This window comes from Palaemon carinicauda, chromosome 13 (assembly GCF_036898095.1).
Source record: "Palaemon carinicauda isolate YSFRI2023 chromosome 13, ASM3689809v2, whole genome shotgun sequence".
In the NCBI taxonomy this organism is placed as follows: domain Eukaryota; kingdom Metazoa; phylum Arthropoda; class Malacostraca; order Decapoda; family Palaemonidae; genus Palaemon; species Palaemon carinicauda.
The window spans coordinates 82,097,952-82,122,952 of record NC_090737.1 but is presented as its reverse complement, the minus strand read 5'-3'; the positions used below and the strand labels follow the sequence as shown (position 1 = coordinate 82,122,952).

The 25,001-nt window shown below is 41.5% G+C and overlaps 1 protein-coding gene across 2 annotated transcripts in view; it reads left to right on the top strand.

The window, feature by feature from the left end:
• Positions 1–25,001, top strand: part of Bet3 (blocked early in transport 3) — a 144,992-nt gene that overhangs the window by 99,433 nt on the left and 20,558 nt on the right. For both annotated transcript variants that reach the window (XM_068385666.1, XM_068385665.1), the window contains exon 3: positions 19,774–19,956. In XM_068385666.1, the coding sequence (XP_068241767.1) occupies positions 19,774–19,956 (183 nt within the window). The remainder of the gene's footprint in view (positions 1–19,773; positions 19,957–25,001) is intronic.

The window sequence follows — 25,001 nt, the reverse complement described above, 5'->3', positions numbered from 1 at the left end:
CAAATTGGCCCGCCACCCTGTTCCCCGAGAAGTCCTGCCATAAAGCAAACTGGTTACTCAGCCGAGAGGTGTGAGTGATGGGGGTAGCCAGTCTACCCCACCCCCCTCCCCGTTAACTAGCGGATGGGTTAGCTATCCCTCACTAAAATTATCATGGCTCGTCTTTCAGCTACTAGAAAAATACAAATTACTTACAAATTTGTTATATTATCAACTCCTCCATGGAAATTAACATAGATATCTTTTTGTAAATATTCTATTGGTGTAAAAAAGAACATGACTGACTTAGAAGCCAGGTCTCTTTTTATGGGACATGTTGAAGAACATAGGGAATCAACTTTTATATTTACTGATGGCTCCAAATCTGATGCTGGCGTTGGATTCTGTGTATATAGTAGTGCTTTTAATTGTAGAGGTGCACTTCCTCTAGTATCTTCTATATTTACTGTTGAACTATATGTCATACTAACCACTATTGAAAAAATAGCGTTGGAGGAGGGCAGTTTTACCATTTTTATTTATGCAAGGAGTGTCCTTCAAGCTTTAGAAGGTTTTAATTCCAGTAATCCTTTAGTTTTAGAAATTTAGAGTAACTTTTTATCATTGGACTGAGAGGTATAGCAGTTCAATTTTGCCGGGTTCCGGCACATGTAGGTGTGTCTGGAAATGAGAAGGCAGATTTACTAGCAAAGAATGCTGCAGATGAGTTGCTACCAAGAAGGTATTCCTTTCCCCTTAATGATTTTTTACCTACCATCACAGAGATTTGTATACCTTGGAATGATTATAGACACCAACTTGCTGAAAGTCTTCCCTTCTTAGGACAGTATTCAGAGGCTGAAGAAGGTAGAAAGTCCCTTCTTACAACAGTACTCAGAGGCTGAAGAAGGTAGCAAGTCCCTTCTTACAACAGTATTCAGAGGCTGAAGAAGGTAGCAGGTCCCTTCTTACAACAAGGCGCACTTCCGACGCAGCAATGGTCATGTCTCTTAGGTCACCTATCGTCCCTGAAACGTCTTGTACACAACAACCTGCTACTAATACGATCCTTACAGTGGTGACTGAAGTCCAGTTGGGTTCAGCACGAGAACTCAACGGATTTGCTGGTCCCCATAGGACTCGAGCAGATGACAGACCTTGGGTGGTAGGTGACAGATGAGAACCTCCGCTGAGGAGTCGACCTTCTCTCCTACCCTGGAATTGATGCTCTTTTCAGATACATCAAAAGAATGGTCGGGTACCCATCTGCTGCATAACACGGCCTCCAGACTCTGGTCTGAGCCCAGAAGATCCCAGTACATAAACCCTCTGGAAATGAGGGCAGGCTTTTTAGCCCTGCAGCAGTTTCATCAGTTCCTGGTGGATCACTCTTTGGTGGTGATGAGCGACAACATTATGGTAGTGGATTAAGTAAACAAGCAAGGCATTATGTTTTCTCAGCACCTTTGCCATTTAGCAGTGGAGATGCTAAGATAGGCAGGAGACAACCTGGTGGCCCTATCGGTTTGCTTCATTCCAGGCAAGACAAATATGCTTGCAGTCAACCTGAGCAGAGCGACTTAGATGGTAGGCTCCGAGTGGTCTTTGAATCTTCTAGTAACCAACAAAGTCCTGACTTTGTGGGGTTCCCTGACGGTGGACCTGTTTGCAACATCACTGAACAACAAGCTCCCTCTGTACTGTTCCCTGGTACCAGATCCCCAGGCTCTCTCTGGCAAGATACATTCCAACAACGATAGGATAACATCGATGTCTATGCCTTTCCTCCGTTTTGCATGACAAGAAGGATGCTCAACAAGGCAAGATCAACCACCAACTTAGCAATGACCCTCATAGCTCTGCTATGGCATCAGGTGGAGTGGTTCCTGGACCTCCCTCAGCTGCTAACAGAATTCCCGAGAGAACTCCTTCCATTTCACGATTTACGCTGACAACCACATGTGAATATCTACCACAAAGCCATAGAGTCCCTACATCTTTAAACCTGGAGGTTATCCAGCATCTCCTCATGCGGAGATGGTTTTTGCAACATGTTGCGAAGATGATGTCCGGATACCTCCGAGAATCTTCAGCTTCTGTGTACTAAGCTGAGTGGACAGTCTTCTGTGGTTGGTGTTGTGGAAGGGATATCTCTCCTCTCGATGCCAATATTCCAGCACTAGCGGATTTCCTCGTGTACCTTCGGGAGGAAAAGCTCCTCTCGGTCTCAACAGTGAAAGGTTATTGCTCAGCCGTGAGCCTTGCCTTTAGATAGAAAGGTGTTAATATTTCCTCTTTGTTAGAATTGTTTTTCCTCATACTGTTTCGAGCTTACCTATTCTCAGTCGGAAGTTAGACCTCCTCCATGGAGCATGGATCATGTCCTTCAATCTCTGTAGGGACAATCTATAGGATCTTATGGAAAGAGCTTAAATCTAAGGTCCATTCTGTTTTAGAGCTATCTGCCTGAACAGTGTGTGCTATTATGTTAAGCGAGCGCAAAAGATGGAATGGGGAGAGGTACAAATCCCTCTTCTGAAGGAACCTCATATCGGGAAGATTCACTGCATTGAGAATTGAGCTGAATCCTATTCTCCTGAGGCAACAGACTGCCACTTGATTGCATATGAAAATCTTGATATGAAAGTTCCTTCTTGGATTGACTATTTAATGGCAGGGGAACCACCATCAGTTTCAATATATTTATGCAAAATACAGTAAACTGAGGGGATTATTTTCTGAACAGATAGGTCTCATTCTTAATGACCTTCCCGACCCAACCAGGATGTTCATGTATGAAGGATCATGGATATCGGAGGAGGGACTGACATGGATATGGCTTTTGGTGTAATCCACGGCCTAAGAATTATTTTTCAGAATGGGGAAAGCTTTGCCCAATTGTCTTAAAACCCTTTCCAGACCATTCTCCTCACTTGATTGATCTCCTTCAACCTTTTCTTAAAAACTGGATTGATTATTGAAGCAAACTGAAGAAGGACCAAGGCCTTTTCTATTTGCCATGTGGAGAAGAAGTAACTCTGAAGAGGGAAATTGAGCTTGCAAAGAATTCTTTGGAGAGATGCTTTTGACAATCTTAGAGTGGCTTTTGACATACTCAAATGAAGACCTAGCTACTGAATTATCCTTCTTGGAATTAGTTTTGATTTTGTGAAGTTGATGAGGAAACCTAGGTTCTGAAGAGCTTGAAAGACTTGATTTGTGTACCCAAGGCATAATTCTTTTGTCTCGACCCAAACAAGCAAGTTGTTCAAATAGGCAATGATCTGAACTCCCTGCAACCGAAGGAGTTTGATCATTTACTGTATTTTGCTAGTTATGTGAACACTTTTGGGGGAATACTGAGGCTGAAAGGCATCACTTTAAACCTGTATTGAACCCCTCCTGAGCCTGAACCTGAGGTAAGGTTGGAAGTGGGGGTCAATTAGGACATGTTAATAAGCATTTTTTTTTTTTTATATCAATAGTACAGGTCAAAGCTTATCAGTGTAGTACAGTAATTGGCATACATACAGTATGTGATGGTTATTATCTTGATTGTGTCACATCTGATTTGTTTGTTGAGAAGAGAGAGTTAAAGATTACACTCCTCTCAGGCGAGTCTCTCTTCAGTACACTGAATAGTCTTCCCTGGAATTTTAGGAACCTACATTTTTGTATGACTCCTTTCATCAGTATTTTGCTTATAAAGGAGATGAGTTCCAAGGTTCTGATTTGATACAAATGTTGTATAGATGGTTTGGAGATCCATGACCAACCCAGACCTTTTGAAACTGCTTTGTCCCATGTCCTTAAAAAAAATGAAGACTACCCCCAATCTGGGGTCCTATGCTCCTGTTTCCCTTGAAGTGCCTCCAGTTACCCTTTCACCTCTGAAAAAAATCCTGAAAGACCAGGTGTTTGGGCTCTACCTGAGCAACATGACTTTCCTTCCTCTGCTCATCTCTAGGAAACTTAGATGTGAATGAGTGGTGCTGGTTTCCTCTGAGACTTGCTGGTTCCTACTATAGCGAAAGCTTTGTAAAAAAAAAAAAAAGGTTTCTTCTTTTTTAGGTAGAGCTAAAATCCTGTCCTCCATTTCTCTGGAAGTGCCAATTGGATGTGAGCTAGCTTTAGCTTTATTCAGTAAAGTTTGTGAGAAAAGTAAGTTATATAGAGGGTCACTATATTTACATTCTTCTACATTGACCTCTTCCAGATCATGACCGGCTTTGAATTTGGTTCGGAAAATTTTTATAAAGTTTTGTAAGTAGGCTTACATAGAAACTTTTCCCTTGCTGAGATTGAAAACTGGTATCCCTGCAGCTCCCACTTCCAAAGAGGACATGGTAGACACCAGATTAAACAGGTGTGTTGGCCTGTTGTCCCAAGATGGTCTGGAATGGAAGGAAAACCACCCCCCTATTTACTGGTACCTACGTGAGTATCTAATATCGTAGGGAGAAAGACCACAAAAACTTGAAAAGCTCCGTGAATCCTTAAAAATCTTTAGCATATACTCTTAAAAAGGGACTACATTCTTTGGTAAGGGTGCAGTCTCCTTTCAACAACAAGTCTCATAGATTCTAATCTTATCCTAAATATTATGGCCAAGAAGAAAGTTTTCTGGCACTGTCATTCTGACTGCTGAAGCACAAATCAAACTGTGGTTTAGAAAAAAAAACAACCACCAACCTTTCAGACTGCCTCTGCGAAGAGTTAAGGGCACACTTGTACATCATTAGGATAACTTTATGGGTAAGCTGGAGGCATGTTCAGAGGAATGTATCTTTAAACCTATAATGTGATTCAGCAAATGTTGCAAAGTTTTCAAAATGTATATCATCAAATGGAAGATCAAACTCCCTACATTGAAAGCATTCAAATCAAGCCATCCTCCAAGATCAGGGGGAGGATGGATGGGACGTGTCAAACTCATTTCTTACAATAGCTATGAATACATTTAGACAACACAGCTCATTACTAGGATACAGTGAACCCTCGCTACTTCGCGGTTCGACAATCGCGGATTCACCACTTCGCGGGGTTTTCCCATAACCCATATATATATACATATCGCGGATTTTCCGGAAAATTCGAAAATACAGTGAACCCTCGCTACTTCGCGGTTCGACCATCGCGGATTCACCACTTCGCGGATTTTTTCCATAACCCATATATACAGTAATATATATATATATATATATATATATATATATATATATATATATATATATATATATATATATATATATGTATGCATGTATTTATGTATATATGTAGGTATGTATATGTGTATACATATAAATATATATATATATATATACACACACACACACATATATATATATATATATATATATATATATATATATATATATATATATATATATCTAAAGTAGGAAGATGTGATGTAGTTCTAAGGGAAAAGTATGGGAAATATGTCTGGGTAATAAGCAAAGCTCTACCTCCAGTTTGTTTCTTCATTATGATCAGAGATAAATGTAAACAAAACATTGGTTGCCATTTTTTATCGTGCTTTTTAGCGTGTTTAGGAAATGCATGATATAAAATCACCTTTAATATTTGTGCCTGTTTTAGTTTAGGGTACTGTAGTACATGCATTAAGTGTTCTGTACATTAAAGGGTACTTTGTTAACAGAACTACGTACAAGGGAAGGTTTTAAAAGTCTGAATATACATGTTGAATAAATAGGTAAATATGGTGTCACTACTTCGCGGATTTTCACCTATCGCGGCCGCGACTGGAACCTATCTACCGCGATAAACGAGGGTCCACTGTACCGCGAAATCTGAAGACAACCAAATACGATATTTTGTTACCTGTAATTCCATTAATACTGTAATTAGTAATATCTGTTCTTACTGATTGTTCATTGCATTACATATGATATATAATTCAGCACAGAAAGAAATAAAACACGAAAAGAGAATGTGATCATACGATAATTCAGTACTGTATACAGTACGTAGTAAAATTAAATCGAACATGAAACGCAAATCAGATGCAGTCATACCATATTAGAATGGTGTGTACTGTAATGGATGTGCTTCTTTTCCATGAATCTTTTGTATGTATACGTACGTAGTACAGTACTGCATCCAATAATATTCTTTGTTGCAAAAATCACATTTCGAATAAGCGTACGAGAGAGAGAGAGAGAGAGAGAGAGAGAGAGAGAGAGAAGAGAGAGAGAGAGAGAGAGAGAGAGAGAGAGAGAGAGAGAGAGAGAGAGAGAGAGAGAGAGAGAGAGAGAGAGGCGTAAAATAGCGTACGTAAAGCTGTATTATTATTATTGTTATTATTATTATTATTGTTGTTGTTGTTAATAAAATTATTATTGTTATTATTATTATCATTATTATTATTATTATTACTGTACAGTATTATTATCATTATTTATTATTATTACGGTATTGTACTTAATCTACGTACGTTCGGTATGCGCGGGGCATCTTCTATGAGTAGGTAACCAACGCATCATAGTACTGTAAGACGGGTTGTGATTGGTTCAAGCGCTGATAGATGACGAATCAGAACTCAAGTTTTGTTATCTAGCCTGTGATTGGTGTTTTGCCCGCATCTCCTACCCGCAGCATCAAAGTTCTCGCGGGGCTGGATCGTTCACTCTCTGTTACCGCGTATCGCTGAGTAGACGTTCTTAAGTGTGTGAATCTGTGCTGTGTGCGACTTTTTTAAGTTGAACTTTTTGTTACTGTAAATCCTACTGTAATGGCTCCCAAGCGTTCTGCTTCTCTTAAGGCTGGTAGTGAGCCTAAACGCCACCGAAGGATGATGACGATAGCTGAGAAGGTTACGCTTCTCGACATGTTAAAAGATGGTAGAAGTTACGCGGCCGCCGGCCGCCATTTTGGCATCAACGAATCTACTGTTCGCTATATCAAGAAGGACGAGGCGAACATTAGAAAGACGGCTGCAATCACCTTTAGCAGATCAGCGAAGCGAGTCGTTACAACGCGTAATAAAACGATCGTACGCATGGAAGGTGCTTTAGCTGTGTGGATTGCCGACTGCCGGAAGAAGAACATAGCGTTGGATACGAACACCATCCAAACAAAGGCTTTGAGCTTATATGAGAATTTTGCTGCAAAGGAACCTAAAGACGACGACGGCAACCATGCTGAAGATGATGATGATGCAGATGATCCTCAACCAGGGACATCCACTGATTCCCAGCCTCAGAAACGTTTTTCCGCAAGCAAAGGATGGTTCGCGAAGTTTCAGAAACGCTTCGCCCTGAAAAGCGTTTCCCTGCATGCGGAGTCTGCTTCCGCTGACACTGCCGCTGCTGAAACTTACGTGAACCAGACGTTCAAGAATATTATCGCCGAAGGTGGATACAAGCCGGAACAAGTCTTTAATATGGATGAGACTGGCTTGTTTTGGAAGAGAATGCCGTCGCGAACTTTCCTGTTCAAAGAGGAAGCCAAAGCCTCTGGCTTTAAAGCATTCAAGGATCGTGTTACCCTCGTGATGTGTGGCAATGCTGCTGGATTTATGTTAAAGCCGGGGCTTATTTATAAGTCGAAAAATCCTCGCGCTTTGAAAAATAAAAATAAGAATCTCCTTCCCGTGTACTGGATGCATAATCAAAAAGCATGGATTACGAAGATGCTGACCTCCAACTGGTTCCATCAGTGTTCTATCCCGCAAGTCAGCAAATATCTCTTAGAGAAGGGCTTGCCATTCAAGATCCTTCTCCTTATGGATAACGCTGGTGGACACGCAACTGACCTGTCGCATGAGGGCATTCAGGTTGAGTTCCTGCCACCCAACACCACGTCATTAATTCAACCGATGGACCAGGGGGTTATCAGGGCGTTCAAGGCCCTCTACACGAAGAATACCTTGGCGGACCTCGTTGCGTGTGTGGATGCTGCCCAAGATGACGAGGATGAAGATTTTAACTTGAAGGCGTACTGGCGGCAGTACACCATAGCCACGTGCCTGCAGAATATTCAGAAGGCACTTCAAGAGATGAAACCTGCAACCGTGAATGCGAGCTGGAAGAAGTTGTGGCCCGATATTGTTTACGACGACAAGGGATTTACTCCGTCTGAAATCCAACACTCTGCAATACGGAAATCTGTGCAGTTGGCTGCCATAATTAGAGGTGACGGGTTTGGCGACATGACGACTGAAGACGTCGACGAGTTGTTGGACTGCCATTCCCAGCCGCTAACTGACGCAGACCTCGAAGACCTGACGAAATCGGCAAGTGAGGAAGAGAGTGATACCCAGGAAGAGACCCAAGAAAATGTCGAAGAAACGGGCTTAACATTAGAACGGCTTGCCAAGGCCTGCAACCATGCGAAGGAGTTGAAAGAAATGTTGCAAGAGTGGGACGAGGATATGGTTCGCTCGATGCAATTCTGCAACAAGGTTGATGACATAATGACTCCCTACAAAATGCTCTTGGATCGAAAAAAGAAGCAGCGGCAACAACTTCCGATCACAATGTTCTTCCAGCCTCGCAAAAAAGAGCCAGTTCCTCCTGCTAGTACGCCTTCGGAAGAAATTGAAGTTTCCCAGGAAGAAGTTGAAGAGGTGTCCCAGGAAAAGACACCTCCGTCTGAAGAGACGTAAAATACTATCATTGGCTGCACAGTAGAACACATCATCAGCTTCATCATCATCATTTCTACTGTGCAGCAAATTCATCGCCATCACCATTCAAGTTTTTCTTCAACTTCTTTCGTGGTGAGTACAGTACTGTAACAATCTTTATTTTTAAATATTTAACTTAGCCGGTGAATATATAGCTGCAACTCTGTTGCTCGACAGACAAACTCTACGGAAAAACTCGCCAGCGATCGCTACACAGGTTGCAGGTGTGCCCAACAGCGCCATCTGTCGACCAGATACCCAGCTCTTATGTAAACAAAGACTCAATTTTCTCTCTGTCGATGTGTCGACAAGACGTACTTTACTCGCTGTTGCTAAACTGGAGTTTTTCACATCTATTTGGTGAAGTACTATATTCTAATTTTGAGCTTTCGCAATGCAGGTGTTTTATCTTCATCTTAAATCTTGAACTCGTTTTGGATAGATTTAATTATGGTGACAAAGAGAGTATGGACTTTCTTTCACTTTTAAATGGCCGACCCTTCCCTTAGACGGAAGTGTGTTTAGGCTTTTAGTAATTATCTTATCACGTTATAAATTATTTATAGATTTTCCTCTATATATTTTATATCTCTCCGCCTTTATTAGGCCTCTTCGATTAACTTTCCATTTATTATAAACATATAAAAATAAATTTTAATGTTTTGTTTATATACGACCTTTCCTGAGAGTAGGCGGTCCTAACTTGGAAACCGAAGTTAATCAACGTTGAGCCCTTTATATCGTAATTAGCTTTTTTAGAGCTAAGGATTTAAAACTTTTTAAATGTAATATTTTATGAAAGAATTTCTTTGATAGTCTTCGTACTGTTTTCAAAGATGAACTAACGTTTAGTTTATTTATGCTACGCAGCTGTTGACGTTCAGGACGTTCAACATGCGCTCTATCGTTACGATAGAGAGAGAGGAGAGTGTATCATGGTTTCACTTTGCAGTAAGAGTAAATCGATTCTGACGTTTTGTTCATTCTTTCTTAGCTTAAATGTTTTAAATTCTATTTTAAAGGAACTTTTTATTTGAAAAAACCTTTCAGTTTTTTCCTTTAGTCAAATAACATGTTTTTTTGACGAAATATAATTGGGCTCTTCTCTTAGGTGCGAAATCAAGAGAGAAAGAGAGAGAGAGATAGAGACGGAGGGAGAGAGAAGAGAGAAAACGTTCCGTTCAAGCGGGTAACGTTGTTCTCGAGTTACTCTCGTCCCTAGTCTCTGTACGGGGAGGAAGGATAAAACGTTTTTAGTTTTTTATTCTCGTCCCCAGGCTATGTGCGGTGAGAGATTGAAAACGTAGTTTATATGAACTAGTGTTTAGTCTCTTTCCCAGCCACTGATTTTTTTATCTTAAAATATGTTTTCTGTTTTTTGCTGGTATTAATGAGCTTGCATTATACGACTGATTTCGCAATTACTACCTTTTAATGAAGGGTAGAATTGCGTGTTTCAGGTAGAAATCAGTAAAAGTTTCGATTTCAGTGAAATAAGTGCAAAACAGAAAATCGAAGTGATAAAGTGATATGCGCAAAGTGTTACAGTGTTGCGTCCGAGGGTTCGTCTGTTCGTGCCTGTCGTTCACCTAGTCCGGGACCTCTTGCATGCTCCCAAGCCCAGGGGAGAAGTAATGTCAAACGACTTATGGGTTCGAGAGGCCTTGATCAACGAACAGACGTTTCCCTCTATGGTATCGGGTGTATCTTACCAAGATCTCCCCTACCATAAGACGAGAGAGACGTTGTTTCTCCTCGTCATCCGAAGGCTTTTCGCATAAGAAACCTGTCACAAGGTTTCGAAGCCCTTAAGCGAAAGTCAGTCCTTTCAGGACAGGTCCAGCGTCCTGGTTACAGCCATTAGGACAGCTCTGACCCTATGCAGTCATCGGATAACTGCTCGCCGCCTAACAAAAGCGTAACACAGACTCCAAGAGTCTTTTTGGTTGGCAAAGTGTTGCGGTCACAGACGCTACCCTCGTCTCTTACCACAACCATTTCCGTTGATCCTTAATGGGTTGTATGGCAAGACATGCAGAATATGCTTGCCTCCCTTATGGAAGACTATTCTGCCGATTAGTCCGTTGAGTCTAGCCGTTTATCTCATCGATATCCTGGCTTTCAGCCAACCTAACGTTCCTTTGTGCTTACTGTTGACGTTGGCGTAGCTAAGTCACGTCAGTCAGGTTGTTTAGAACCACACTCGATGCGGTCTCGTGTGGTTTTTCAGCCGCATTTGGACGTTAGGCCACTTGCTGATGCTCCTGTTGACGTTCAAGACGTTCACTAACAATCGGAGTTGACTTGTTTTGACGCTGTGCGTCAACCTCCGCATTCTAGAGTTGTTTTGACTGCTCAGTCTAGGCAGTCAAAGTAGTCTCGAGTGGACGCTGTGCATCCTCACGCACCTGTTGTGGTTGACAGTTCAGTTGTTGACAGTTCTCAGACTGTCAAGCAGTTACATGACGTTGCGTTCTGGTCCGCTACTAATGCACCAGTGAGTGTGGACTCTGCTTGTAAAGCATTGCCACCACGGTAGGTCTCTCCCTTGCTTGAGACTCAGCTTTTATCGGACAAGGTTCCTGTAGATGAGGAAGTTGCTGTTCCCCCTCCTACTGATATTCCCTTGAGGACTCTGTCAGATGGAGAGGAGCCTAAAGCTGCTTAGCCCCCTATGGACTTTAATTAAATCATGATGATTTTTTTTAAGGATCTTTGTCCGGATCTTTTTGTAACTGCTGCTCCTCGTTCGCCTAAACGTCAGAGCTTACACTAGGCCTAGCTACTTCGAAGCCGTTGTTTTTAAGCTAGTGCTCTCTCGCTCTCCTAGAGAGCTTTACGTTGGCTAGGCGACTGGTTTTTCACCAGGAGGAGTTTGGGGGATACAGCCTTTGCTTTCCCTTCTTTTAAACTGGCTTATAGAGCGAGAGTCTGATATGACACGAGAGAAGTTTCTCGGCTTGGGAGTTCATGCCTCTGCCCAGATAGACTTCTCAAATCTCGTAGACTCTCCCTGGCGCCTGGCCAGGAGACGCTCCAAGTTTTTTACAGGTCAACTTCACAGCTGTTTTCGAGCCTTTGAAGTTTTGCTGTACAATTATGTCATGCATAAACAAGGCTTTCAGGGATGGAAAGCGGTACCCGCCTCAGTCGCTAACCCCGTCTGTTGCCCGCACCTGCTCCCGTAGACCCTAAATGGGCTTTGCTGCAAGACATGCAGTCCAAGCTTGCGTCCTTGATAGAGGACTTTAATGCGGAGAAGGTTGCTACCCGAACCTTCTGGCCAACAACCTTCCAACCGGACGGTTGTGCGCCCTGTTGACGCTGAGGTAACCTACTCGCGTCTGCCAGTTGAGGTGGTTCCTCCACCGATGCGACCCAGTGTGGGTTGCCAGCCGCACGTTGTCGTTAAGCGACGCTCGGAGGTGGTTGTTGACGTTCAGGACGTTCAACAACCAGCAGAGGTGACTTGTTTTGACGCAGTGCGTCAACCTCAGCAACCCGGTAGGGTGTTGACTGCACAACCCAGACGGTCTAGACAGTCTCGGGTTGACGCTGTGCTTCCTCGCTCACCCATGGTTGTTGACAGTTCACAGACTGTGCAGCAGTTCCATGATGTTGCGTCCGGCTCCGTCACGCATGCACCAGTGCGACCGGACTCAGCGAGCCAGACGTTGCCCCACTCCGTTGCCGTTTCCTCATCAGTTTTCGGATGAGGAACCCTCTGATGAGGACGTTGCTGAACAACAAGACGATCAGCCCCCAGAATAGATCAAGCCCTGCTATCCATCCAGAAGATGCTGAAGAAGGAACGCTGCTCAGTCAGGCTGTGGATGAGTCTGGTAGGGACGCTGTCATCCGTGGAACAATTTGTGTCACTAGGAAGACTACACCTCCGTCCTCTTCATACCATCTAGCTTTTCACTGGAAAAAGGACAAGACGGTAGAAGCGGTCTCGATCCCGGTTTCCGAAAAGATAAAGTCTTGTCTGACTTGGTGGAAGGACAATATCAACCTAAGAGAGGGTCTTCCCCTGGCTGTTCAGACTCCCAACCACGTTCTCTTCTCGGACGCATCGGACGTGGGCTGGGGCGCGACACTAGACGGTCGGGAATGCTCAGGACTGTGGAACTCGAGTCAGAGGAGCATGCATATCAACTGCAAGGAGCTGTTGGCAGTACATCTGGTCTTGAAAAGCTTCAAGTCTCTCCTTCGAGGCAAAGTGGTGGAAGTTAACTCGGACAACACCACGGCCTTGGCGTACATCTCCAAACAAGGAGGTACCCACTCACTGACGTTGTACGAGATCGCAAGGGACCTGCTCATCTGGTCAAAAGGTCAAGACATCTCCCTAGTAACGAGGTTCATCCAAGGCGACTTGAACGTCATAGCAGATTGTCTCAGTCGGAAAGGGCAAGTAATTCCAACCGAATGGACCCTCCACAAGGATGTGTGCAAGAGACTTTGGGCCACTTGGGGTAAACCATCCATAGATCTCTTTGCAACCTCGCTGACCAAGAGGCTTCCAATCTATTGCTCTCCAGTCCCCGGACCCAGCAGCAATACATATAGATGCTTTCCTCCTAGATTGGTCACATCTGGATCTCTACGCATTCCCACCGTTCAAGATTGTCAACAAGGTACTGCAGAAGTTCGCCTCTCACGAAGGGACAAGGTTGACGTTAGTTGCTTCCCTCTGGCCCGCGAGAGAATGGTTCACCGAGATACTTCGATGGTTAGTAGACGTTCCCAGTAGTCTTCCTCTAAGGGTAGACCTTCTACGTCAGCCACACGTAAAGAAGGTACTCCAAAGCCTCCACGCTCTTCGTCTGACTGCCTTCAGACTATCGAAAGACTCTCGAGAGCTAGAGGCTTTTCGAAGGAAGCAGCCAGTGCGATTGCTAGAGCAAGGAGAGCGTCTTCCATTAGAGTCTACCAATCGAAGTGGGAAGTCTTCCGAGACTGGTGCAAGTCAGTTTCTGTATCCTCGACCAGTACCTCTGTAGCTCAAATAGCTGTTTTTCTCTTATACCTGAGAAAAGGACGATCCCTTTCAGCTCCCACTATCAAGGGCTACAGAAGCATGTTGGCATCGGTCTTCCGGCATAGAGGCTTAGATCTTTCCAAACATAAAGATCTGCAAGACCTCCTTAAGTCTTTTGAGACCACCAAGGAGCGTCGTTTGGCTACCCCTGGATGGAATTTAGACGTGGTACTAAGATTCTTCATGTCAGACAGGTTGGAGCCGTTACAATCAGCCTCCCTGAAAGATCTCACTCTTAAGACTCTTTTCCTGGTATGCTTAGCCTCGGCTAAAAGAGTCAGTGAGATTCATGCCTTCAGCAAGAACATCGGATTTTCGTCAGAAAAAGCCACTTGTTCGCTGCAACTTGGTTTTCTAGCCAAAAATGAGCTGCCTTCTCGGCCTTGGCCTAAATCTTTCGATATCCCCAGCTTATCGGAGATCGTAGGCAATGAACTAGAAAGAGTCTTATGCCCTGTTAGAGCTATTAAGTTCTATTTAAAGCGTACTAAACCTTTACGAGGCCAATCTGAAGCTTTATGGTGTTCAGTTAAGAAACCATCCTTGCCTATGTCAAAGAATGCCTGGTCAGACTTTATCAGATTGTTAATACGAGAAGCTCATTCACATCTGAGTGAGGAAGACCGAACTTTGCTTAAGGTGAAGACGCACGAAGTTAGAGCTGTAACAACTTCCGTGGCCTTTAAGCAAAATATATCTCTGCAAAGTATAATGGACGCAACCTATTGGAGAAGCAAGTCAGTGTTCGCGTCATTTTACTTGAAAGATGTCCAGTCTCTTTACAAGAACTGCTACACACTGGGACCATTCGTAGCAGCGAGTGCAGTAGTGGGTGAGGGCTCAACCACTACAATTCCCTAATTCCTTATCCTTTTATTCTGTCTCTTGAAGTGTTGTTTTTTTTTTATGGGTTGTCCGGAAGGCTAAGAAGCCTTTCGCATCCTGGTTGATTTGGCGGGTGGTCAAAGTCATTTCTTGAGAGCGCCTAGATTAGGGGTTTGATGAGGTCCTGTTGTATGGGTTGCAACCCTTGATACTTCAGCTCCTAGGGGTCGATCAGCATCCTAAGAGGATCGCGAGGCTCTGTAAGGAAGACGTACTTTAAAGGCAGAGTAATTGTTCAAGTCGACTTCCTTACCAGGTACCTATTTATTTTGTTTTTGTTATTTTGATAACTTCTAAAATGAAATAAAAAACTCTTAGCTCATAAAATGTAAACATATATTACTGGTCTCTACCCACCATCCTGGGTGTGAATCAGCTATATATTCACCGGCTAAGTTAAATATTTAAAAATGATATTTTGATTATAAAATAAATTTTTGAATATACTTACCCGGTGAATATAAATTAAATGACCCTCCCTTCCTCCCCAATAGAGACGCAGTGGGACGAGGAGAAAATTGAGTCTTTGTTTACATAAGAGCTGGGTATCTGGTCGACAGATGGCGCTGTTGGGCACACCCGCAACCTGTGTAGCGATCGCTGGCGAGTTTTTCCGTAGAGTTTGTCTGTCGAGCAACAGAGTTGCAGCTATATATTCACCGGGTAAGTATATTCAAAAATTTATTTTATAATCAAAATATCATTATTTACTTTAATATTCTTACTGTACATTCTAAAACTGTATTTGTGCCTGTTTTATAGTTTAGTACTGTACGTACTGTATGCATTAAGTTAAAGGGAAGGTTTTAAAAGTCTACATGTTGTAACCTATCATATTTTTTTTGTTTAAAATTTACATTTACGTACATAAAACAATCTCTCTCTCTCTCTCTCTCTCTCTCTCTCTCTCTCTCTCTCTCTCTCGTAAATTGTTTTCCTGCTTTGCTACGTACAATACTGTATAATTTATATTTGTAAGGTAACATATTTTGTAAATGCTTTTACTGTAAATACTGTATGTACTGTATCATTATTTATCACTATCATCATGCGCGTTAAATGCCTTGTTTGTTCTGAGCGTGGTTGTTTACTGAGCGTACACGCCGTCGTTTCAGGCGGCGTCATAAAGAAAAACATTTCATTTGGAAGTCCTAAGAAAAATACGTAAACTAAAACATTGGTAATAAACAAATCAACATACAGTACTGTATAATCAATATAATCGATGCAAAAACTAACCTATACATATATGTGTACTGTACACTAAATGAGTTTGTTTCTTCATTATGATCAGAGATGAACGTAAACAAAACATTGGTTGCCATTTTTTATCGTGCTTTTTAGGTGTTTAGGAAACGCATGATATAAAATCGCCTTTAATATTTGTGCCTGTTTTAGTTTAGGGTGCTGTAGTACATGCATTAAGTGTTCTGTACATTAAAGGGTGGTTTGTTAACAGTACTACGTACAAGGGAAGGTTTTAAAAGTCCGAATATACATGTTAAATAAATAGGTAAATATGATGTCACTACTTCGCGGATTTTCACCTATCGCGCCCGCGTCTGGAACCTATCTACCGCGATAAACGAGGGTTCACTGTATAGGTTCTCCTGTGACTGAATACCATTTATTGGTATGGCCCTAACCTAATGCCTGTGGCGTACCTTTGGCAAGAGTCATCACCTTTGCTTCTTTACAGGACCAAATGCTCTGACAATTCCCGGGAAAGGTAAACCAGCTAGTAATTTTTTTCATAGGGGCTACCTTTCCCTAAGGATAAGTCTCCTATTAAATGACGATGGTTTGTGTTCTTGTAAGAACAAATCGCAAGTTTTGAAAGCTTTTTATTTTCCTTAGGATATACTTCCCACCTGAACAACCCTTGCAAATTCCAGGCTAAAAGGTGGAGCACCTGCCGATAGAAATAATTCACTTTTTAAATTTTAATGACCTTTCCAGCTTTGCTGTGGTCAAATAGTACTCATATTGAAGGTCTCAAGGTTTGTGTAGTTAGGAAAAATGAAATTTAATTAAATTTTTAATGTAAAGTAGTAATACTATATACTGTACTGTCTTTAGGCATCTTACTTTGATGGCGAAATTGCTCAAACATTGAAATACTTTTCCAACTTTTTTAAGAGAACCAAATCAATTATTATTATTATTGTTATTGTTATTAATATTACTGTATTATTATTATTATTATTATTATTATTATCATTATTATCTAAGCTCTAACCCTAGTATGAAAAGTAAGATGCTATAAGTCCGAGGACTCAAACAGAAAAAATATCCCAGTAAGGAAAGAAAACAGGGCAATAGATAAGCTGCAAGAGAAGTAATGAAGAAGACGAGAGGGAAACCCTCATGAAAGAATAGCCCAGGATATCAGTAGAGAGAAGATTAAGAATGCACTGAATAACATGAAGAATGAGAAAGCAGTGGGACCTAATGGAATACCATATGAAATGTGGAAGTGTTTAGGAGGGGAAGGCATATACATCCTGTGGGATTTAATGACCAAGATATATCGCCAAGAAAGAGTGCTAGACATGTGGAGAAATAGCCAAATGGTCCTGATCTACAAAGGGAAGGGTGATATGCTGGAGTGTGGGAACTACAGGGGAATTAAGCTAATATCACATACAATGAAAATATCTGAGAATATTTCAGGAGAAAAATTGAGAATGGAAAGCACAATTTGTGAAGAACAATTTGGTTTTATGCCAGGAAAGAGTACAATTGATATAATATTTGCACTAGGGTAGAACTTAAAAAAATAGAGAGAAACAGAAAGAACTACATCTGGTGTTTATTGATTTGGAGAGAAAGCTTATGATACAGTACCTAATCGGGAAGTGTGGAGGTGCATGAGAGAGAAAAAGAGTTTCTGAAAAATATGTCTGAATAATGAAGGATATGTATGCATTAATAATGAAAGATATGTATGCAGAAGCAGCCACACCTGTAAGAAGCACTGTTGGAAGTACAGATAAGTTTAAGGTGAAAGATGGTCCCCACCCGGGTTCAACCCTTATTCCCTACGTGTTTATGTTTATGTGATGGATGTTATAACATCAGAAGTTAGAGAAGAGGTGCCTGGGAGTGCAATGTTTGCTGATGACATTGTGTTAACAGATCTAATAAGAGGTGTACAACTCAAGCTAGAAAGATGGAAAGGAGAACGTAGAGTAGAGGCTTAAAAATTAGCAGAACAAAGACAATGTTACTGAAAAGGTGGAGAGGAATGGCAGGCATCAGTGAAATTAAGCCAAGAAGACACAAAGAGGGTTAGCTCCTTCAAATATCTTGATTCTGTTATTAGGGAAAATGGAAACCTTGATGCAGTCAGATATAGAATTCATTGTGCATGGATGAATTGGAGAAAGTCATCAGGGATACCTAGTGATAGGAAAATCAGTGCAAAGGTTAAAGGAAAGTTTTATAAAAGTGTTGTTAGACCAGCCATGCTCTATGGGGAAGAGCGTTGGTCAATAAAGAAGGAGCAAGAAAGAAAAATGGAAGTGGCCAAGATGGGAATGCTGAGGTGGATGTGTGGTGTCACAATAAAAGACAAGATTCAAAATGAATTGATCAGAGGGACAGTTAAAGTATCAGTAGTTTAAAAAAAAAGCTCTTGAAAGAAGACTGGAAATGGTATGGTCATGTTATGCGGAGAGAAAATGAACACTTATATAAAGGGTTATGAACATGGAGATGGAGGGCAGGAGGAGGAAGGGAAAGATAGATTATTGAATAACATGAAGGAAAAGGGTCTTAGGGAACAAGATGTACAGGACAGGAAGATGGAGAGGGCTGACTAGAAGTAGCGATCCCATATAGAAATGGGAAAAGCTGAAGGCAAAGAAGTAGAATAGGCAATGAAGAATTAGAATATAATACTCTTAGAACATTAATAACATTAGAATAAAATCTAAAATAAAAAAAGTAAAAAAAATACAAGTGGAAGAGAAATAATATAGTGTGCCCAAGTGTACCCTCAGCAAGAGAACTCTACCCCAAGACACTGGAAGACCATAGTATACAGTAGAGGGCTGACTAGAAACAGCGACCCCATATAGAAATGGGAAAAGCTGAAGGCAAAAAAGTAGAATAAGTAATGAACAATTAGAATATAATACTTTGAGAACATTAGTAACATTAGAATAAAATCTACAAAAAAAAAAGATACAAGAGGAAGAGAAATAAGATAGTGTGCCTGAGTGTACCCTCAGCAAGAGAACTCTATACCAAGACAGTGGAAGACCATGTTATAGAGGCTATGGTACTACCCAAGGCTAGAGAACAATGATTTGATTTTGGAGTGTCCTTCTCATTGAAGAGCTACTTACCATAGCTGAAGGGTCTCTACAACCCTTACGAAAAGTAAGGTAGCCACTGAACAATGACAGCGCAGTAGTTAACCCCTTAAGCAAAGAAGAATTGTTTGGTAATCTGTGTTGTCAGGCATATAAAGACAGAGGAAATTGGGGAAAGAATAGGCCAGACTATACGATGTACGTGTAGGTAAAGGAGAAATGATCTGTAACCAGAAAGAGGGATCCAATGTAGTACTTTCTGGCCAGTCAAAGGACCCATTAACTCTAGGGGTATTATCTCATTAGGTGGCTGGTGCCTTGATGTCGCTTTGGAAAGTTGGTTACTAAATTTCTGCTCTTAATAGTTCCTTTGCTAGACAGAATACTATGAATACTGTACACTATAATGACAGTATAAACACAAGATAATTGAAGCTTGCAGGACTTTCTTATATGATAAATACAGTATGAAAGAGCAACTAATATTTTTATTTACGAAAAGGGAAACTAGTAATTGCAATTACCCGATCACTGAGTAACAACTAAAATATGGATTTTCATAGTTTTTTTTTTCTTTTAGATATCTTAGCCTAAACATACCTAGATATAAAGAAACAAAACACTTATATTCAGAAAATTTATTTACTTTTTACTCAAGTGACTTTCATACATTAATATGATATGAAATTTGTTTGTAAAACTGTTCTACATAAATTAATAAAGTATAGTACTTATTTACAAGTGAAGAATTCACATTAACTTTCACACAATCATTTCCCCCGTCTTTCCAATTGGTTAAGTTGATGTTAAACCTTTTAGAATAATCCATACAATAGAATAAGCATCACATGTACTGTTAGTTTTGTTTTTTAAATTAATTTTTTTCTCCAAAATTCCAGCAAGCATTCAAGTTATACCTTGGTGTATCACCAAGTATTGGCAGTTGGAGTCCAGCGGGAGATGAATTCTCTGTTGTTTTAGACTCTAATCCACTGGCTGAGTTTGTTGAGCTTCCAGACAGTTATCTTGGTCTTCGATACTCTAATATTCTTTCAGGAGTTATACGTGGAGCTTGTGAGATGGTAGGTATTTCATTAGGTTTTTATTTCTTTTGGAAAATGTTGTACAGTGTATATTTTGTTTTTATTAAATTTTGATTTACCAGTAGTCCTCTCTCTCTCTCTCTCTCTCTCTCTCTCTCTCTCTCTCTCTCTCTCTCTCTCTCTCTCTCTCTCTCTCTCTCTCTCTTTTTTGGATTTACAAAGTGTCCCTGTGTCCTCTCTTATTCCTTTCATTTATATCTTACTCCTACACTTGTCAGTGCCCTCCACTCTAGATAATGTTTTATTGTACAGTTGTAATGGTCGGTTGGTGAATTTTTGCAGTACCTTCTGCTTTGGAAATACCCATCCAATTGCTTGTCTTAATATTAACTCTGTTAAAGGCATTCTCAAGATCCATTAATACATAATATATTCTCTGTTTGGTCCTACACAATAAAAACCTTCAAAGTTTAATATGATTATGATTCCAATGAAGTTTGAAATAGCTATTTAAACTTTCAATGAGGTAGTAGTAGTAGCTGGTAGGTGGTGGGTAAGTCCAGCTCATCCACCAGGTGGCGTAACCAACACTTATACTTTGACCACTGGAGTGTATAGATGTACTTCTTGGTATTTTCATCTGGCTTGTTTATTCTTTTTGTTTCAGATTGAATAAACAGTTTTGTAGACAGTCAAGTTTGAGAGATTAATGTAAGTAGCCAAGGATATGTAGTTTCCAGATAACTGCAACTGTTTTACAACAGTTTTCTTTGTTACCTGTCATAACAGGTAACAAATGGTGTGAAGAAAGCTCTGGGTGATAGGAGGATAGATGTGAGAGAGGCAAGAGAGCGTGCTAGAAATAGAAATGAATGGCGAGCGATTGTGACGCAGTTCCGGTAGGCCCTGCTGCTTCCTCCGGTGCCTTAGATGACCGCGGAGGTAGCAGCAGTAGGGGACTCAGCAGTATGAAGCTTCATCTGTGGTGGAAATGTGGGAGGTTGGGCTGTGGCACCCTAGCAGTACCAGCTGAACTCGGCTGAGTTCCTGGTTAGGCTGGAGGAACGTAGAGAGTAGAAGTCCCCTTTTTTGTTTTGTTTCTTGTTGTTGTCGGCTACCCCCCAAAATTGGGGGAAGTGCCTTGGTATATGTATGTATGTACCTGTCATAATCTAACATGTACTTATCCTGTTGGGTGACTTATCTGTTGATCTACCTTGTGTGGCCTTACATGGGTGATGATAACCTAGGAAGTTTATTTTTCTTGAATGTTGCCATTGTTTGGAATGAGAGTTCTTCTGCCACCGAGCATTAAAGGTAGGGGTGACCTCTTTCTTTACTTCAGTGTCTGCCAATCCCAGAAATGCTAAGGATGTGTCACCTGTCTTTGTTGTTGTGGCCTCATCCCCATCAGAGCATCATTGTCAGGCTGCACGACTCCGTAGAAGGCATATTTCAAGTTCTCCTTTCTCCCCTTAAGTTTTCGCTGTAACATCCGAAGAAGAAAGAGGAGAAGATGTTTTTAAAGAAGTCTAGGAAGTCCGATCGATAGGACTACTAGTAAAGTCTACTGTTGCTCTCCATGTGGGAGAGACAGTGAACCTATCAGAAGCCCCTCTGTATGAGTAAGTGCCAATTGTCCCTTAACAGGATGAAACATCAGTGTACACTACACTATGGAGGCATCTGGGTACTTGGTGGGGATGTTTTCACTCCTTTTACCAGTGCTGGGTCTCATGCCAGGTTGATTGAGGGCTGAGAGTTCTTTCATAGTGGGAAGAAACATCAATTCTCACAACTCTCGCATGAACTGAATATAAGCAATGCTGTTTGGGATAGACCCCCCCCCTCTCTCTCTCTCTCTCTCTCTCTCTCTCTCTCTCTCTCTCTCTCTCACAACACCAAGCTTACAAACTTCAAAGGCTGCCCCTAAGACATCTGCCGAAGTTGTCAAGTCCTCTGAGTGAATCATGTACACGAACTCCTCCACATGTGATCATTTCCACCTGCATGATCCGTGCCACACGATAATTCATGTGCACGAGCAGTCACATGCATGGTTTTCCCCGTGCATAAGTTGTTTTGCACACAAACTTCCTTGTGCATGAGTAGTATGCGCTTGAATTTCCATGTGCACAAGTTTCACGAAAATGTTCATCTATGCGCACGACAACCACTATTAGGAATTCCACCAAGACGATTTTCTATGCTTACGATCATCCATGCACAGAAACTTAAGAGCTTTATGAGGACGATCACCCACACTATTTTCACACCTTACATTCTAGATTACCTCCTATGTCTGAATGCTTCATCACCACTTAAGCAGCTTCGTATTACGTCATTAGGTGGTCAGTCCTCTCCTCGTGCCCAGCAAAGTGACGAGAACACTCCTGACCAATCTCTCCCCGCATACACGTGGAAGCGGTGGTATGTACAGTACCGGGAAGGTATCAAATCGGCAGAAATTGTTACCCATCTGGAACATTCCCTTCCCCAGGAATAAGTTGTGATATGTGGTTCATATATTCACTGCACTCGTGTTATTTTACTGGATTGGACATCTTCCAGTCTTTAGCGCTGAGCTTTCCTTGTGCTCTTTCCCTTCATGTTTCGTCTTCCCAGGAACTTTTCGATTGCGTTCTCTCTAAGCAAAAATGTCTACTTACATTTGTTCTCCACACTCTTCGTTTCTTACAGGATTGGCCAATACTGTGATTGGTAGCTGCAATCGGTAATCATGCAGTCAGGAACCAGATGGTCAGTAACCTCACAATCGGGACTTACTCTCATTACTTCGAGTTTGTAGGTAACAAATTTACTTGTTCCAACCTCCTAAAGCATGAACAATTATTAGATCTTGGTGTCTTGGAAAACTTAGTCATGGATCAATTGAAGTCTGGAAAGACACTGCCAGTTCGCTTTTCCTGTGCTTTGGTGACCTTTTCCTCTTCCTCTCAGGCTCAGTATGAGCACTTGCTGACTTCTCATCTGATTTTGGCTCTCGTACAAGCATTAAGACGCCACATCGTGCTTGAGGTTGTTGGCAAAGATCCTCTCCAACCAAGGACAGACATTCAATTACCCCATTCAGTTTTCGAACCGTCTGGCAAGTGTCCTAGGTGAGGAAAGATTCTTTAATAAAACATTAGAATGGTGTCATTGAAGAAGTCCAGGAAGAGTGATGGATAGATTATCTAAGTCATGTGACTGTAACTCTTACCATTTCTCTCCTGTACCAAGAACCTTCCTTTCAGAGAGAGCAAACTAATACGCTCTCGATTTGTTCACGAAGTAAGAGCATACTTAATGGAAATTTACTCTTCCCCAAATTGAAGGACTGACACATTGTACAAGAGCTCATGCACCTGCCACCGGTGCTCAGTTCTTATGAAAAGAAGCGCACATACTACCAATAGGAATAAAGGAGCCACCCTTTTTTTTCCTTTCTGGATATTCGATTTCTCTCTCACTGTCTCTCTCATTGGGAGAGGGGAGAAGCACTGTATGCCGATACTTTCCCAATGAGGGAAAGTCCTATCCAAACAGAAGAAAGAAATCACGGAATAATAGGACTACTGACAGTAATCCTTGTGCATAGTTATTTAGGGTTTTTGGTGCGAGGTAATGGAGCTCACTCATTTGTTACCATCCCTAAGTCTCATATTTTTCCCGTTGGAGCTCTTGGACTTAAAACATTCTGCATTTCCAACTAGGGTTGTAGTTTAGATAGTAATAATAATACGAGATCGAGCACTATGGGTCAGGACTTTGGCAGCTGCCATCGTCCCTCTCATGCCTCGGGACATTCCTGAGACGCTTCGGTGATTTCATTACTGTCCATTGATGTAGTGATTGCAGCACTGATAACAAGGATGTGGTGTAAGACTTAGACTTATTCTTGCACCCAGAGTCTCTTGCCATAGAATTATCTTGCAGTATCTGCCGAGCAGCTTCATGTTCGACCTTTGGTTAAGTGCAGTCATGTACTTTACCTTGACTTGGAGCTCGACATTCCCAAACAGGCACAAGGCAAGAAAGACACTGCAGCTATGTAACCAATTGGCCTTTGGATCCTGAAGGAACACGAGATAGAGGAATGCACTTTATGACATATTAACAGTCCTCTAGGTCTCTACAGTGAACTCTTCCATTAGAAAAGCTGACTGGGGACCAGTGACTAATCTTTTTTTTGTTCAAAAGGGAGACTTCAAGTGGAGTACTGTGATCATCAGGAAGACCATAAGTATAGTATTTCATGGTTTACCATCAGGAAAGAGAGTTCTCACACTCAGTGAACCTGAAGGATGCGTACATATAGATACCCATTCTTCAGTCCATCAAAATTATTTCATCCTCATCTTCTAGGCTTTGGTTTTCAGTTCTAAGCCATAGCTTCAGAATGTCTTTCACCTCAACCATTCACTGTTACCTTTCTGGTACCTACATGATTGAGACTTGAGTATTGGGGTTTTCTCTATAATTGACGTGTACCATATCCCTTCATGAAGCAATGCTCAACTGACCTCCTTTTGGCATGTCCAGCAGTGGTGTTAAGTTGCTAACCCCGCCACATGTCCAGGCAGAAATAGAGGACCAGATTACTGTATGGTGGTAATGCATAGCTTATCTCTTCAGAAGATAGAAGGATGTTCTGAAACTCCACTTGTAATGTGGGAACCTGTTTTACTTAGGCTCCAAAACCAATTATTGCTCCAGGATTGTTGAAAGCACCACTGATGAGCATCCAGTAATTGCCCTTCCTAAAGGTTTCAATGAAATAGGGAACATGGGAAGATGGGGAGATTTCTGCTAGAATTCCACCTCCAAGGATCATGGTGTCCTCACTGTAGTGTCCTCTGGTTATATAACCATAAATTTTTCAGGTTTCTGATGTAATTTTTAAATTTCTTTCTATCTTTATTCATTTGTTAGTAATAATAAAACAATATTTAGAGATTGGCAGAAGGAAAAGGCTGGTATCCATAAGTCTTGAGAGACTGGATATGTTCCTTAAATGGGAATTTATAATAAAGAGTAGCACCCAGAATTTAAAATGATAAAAAAAAAATCTGTGGTTGGAA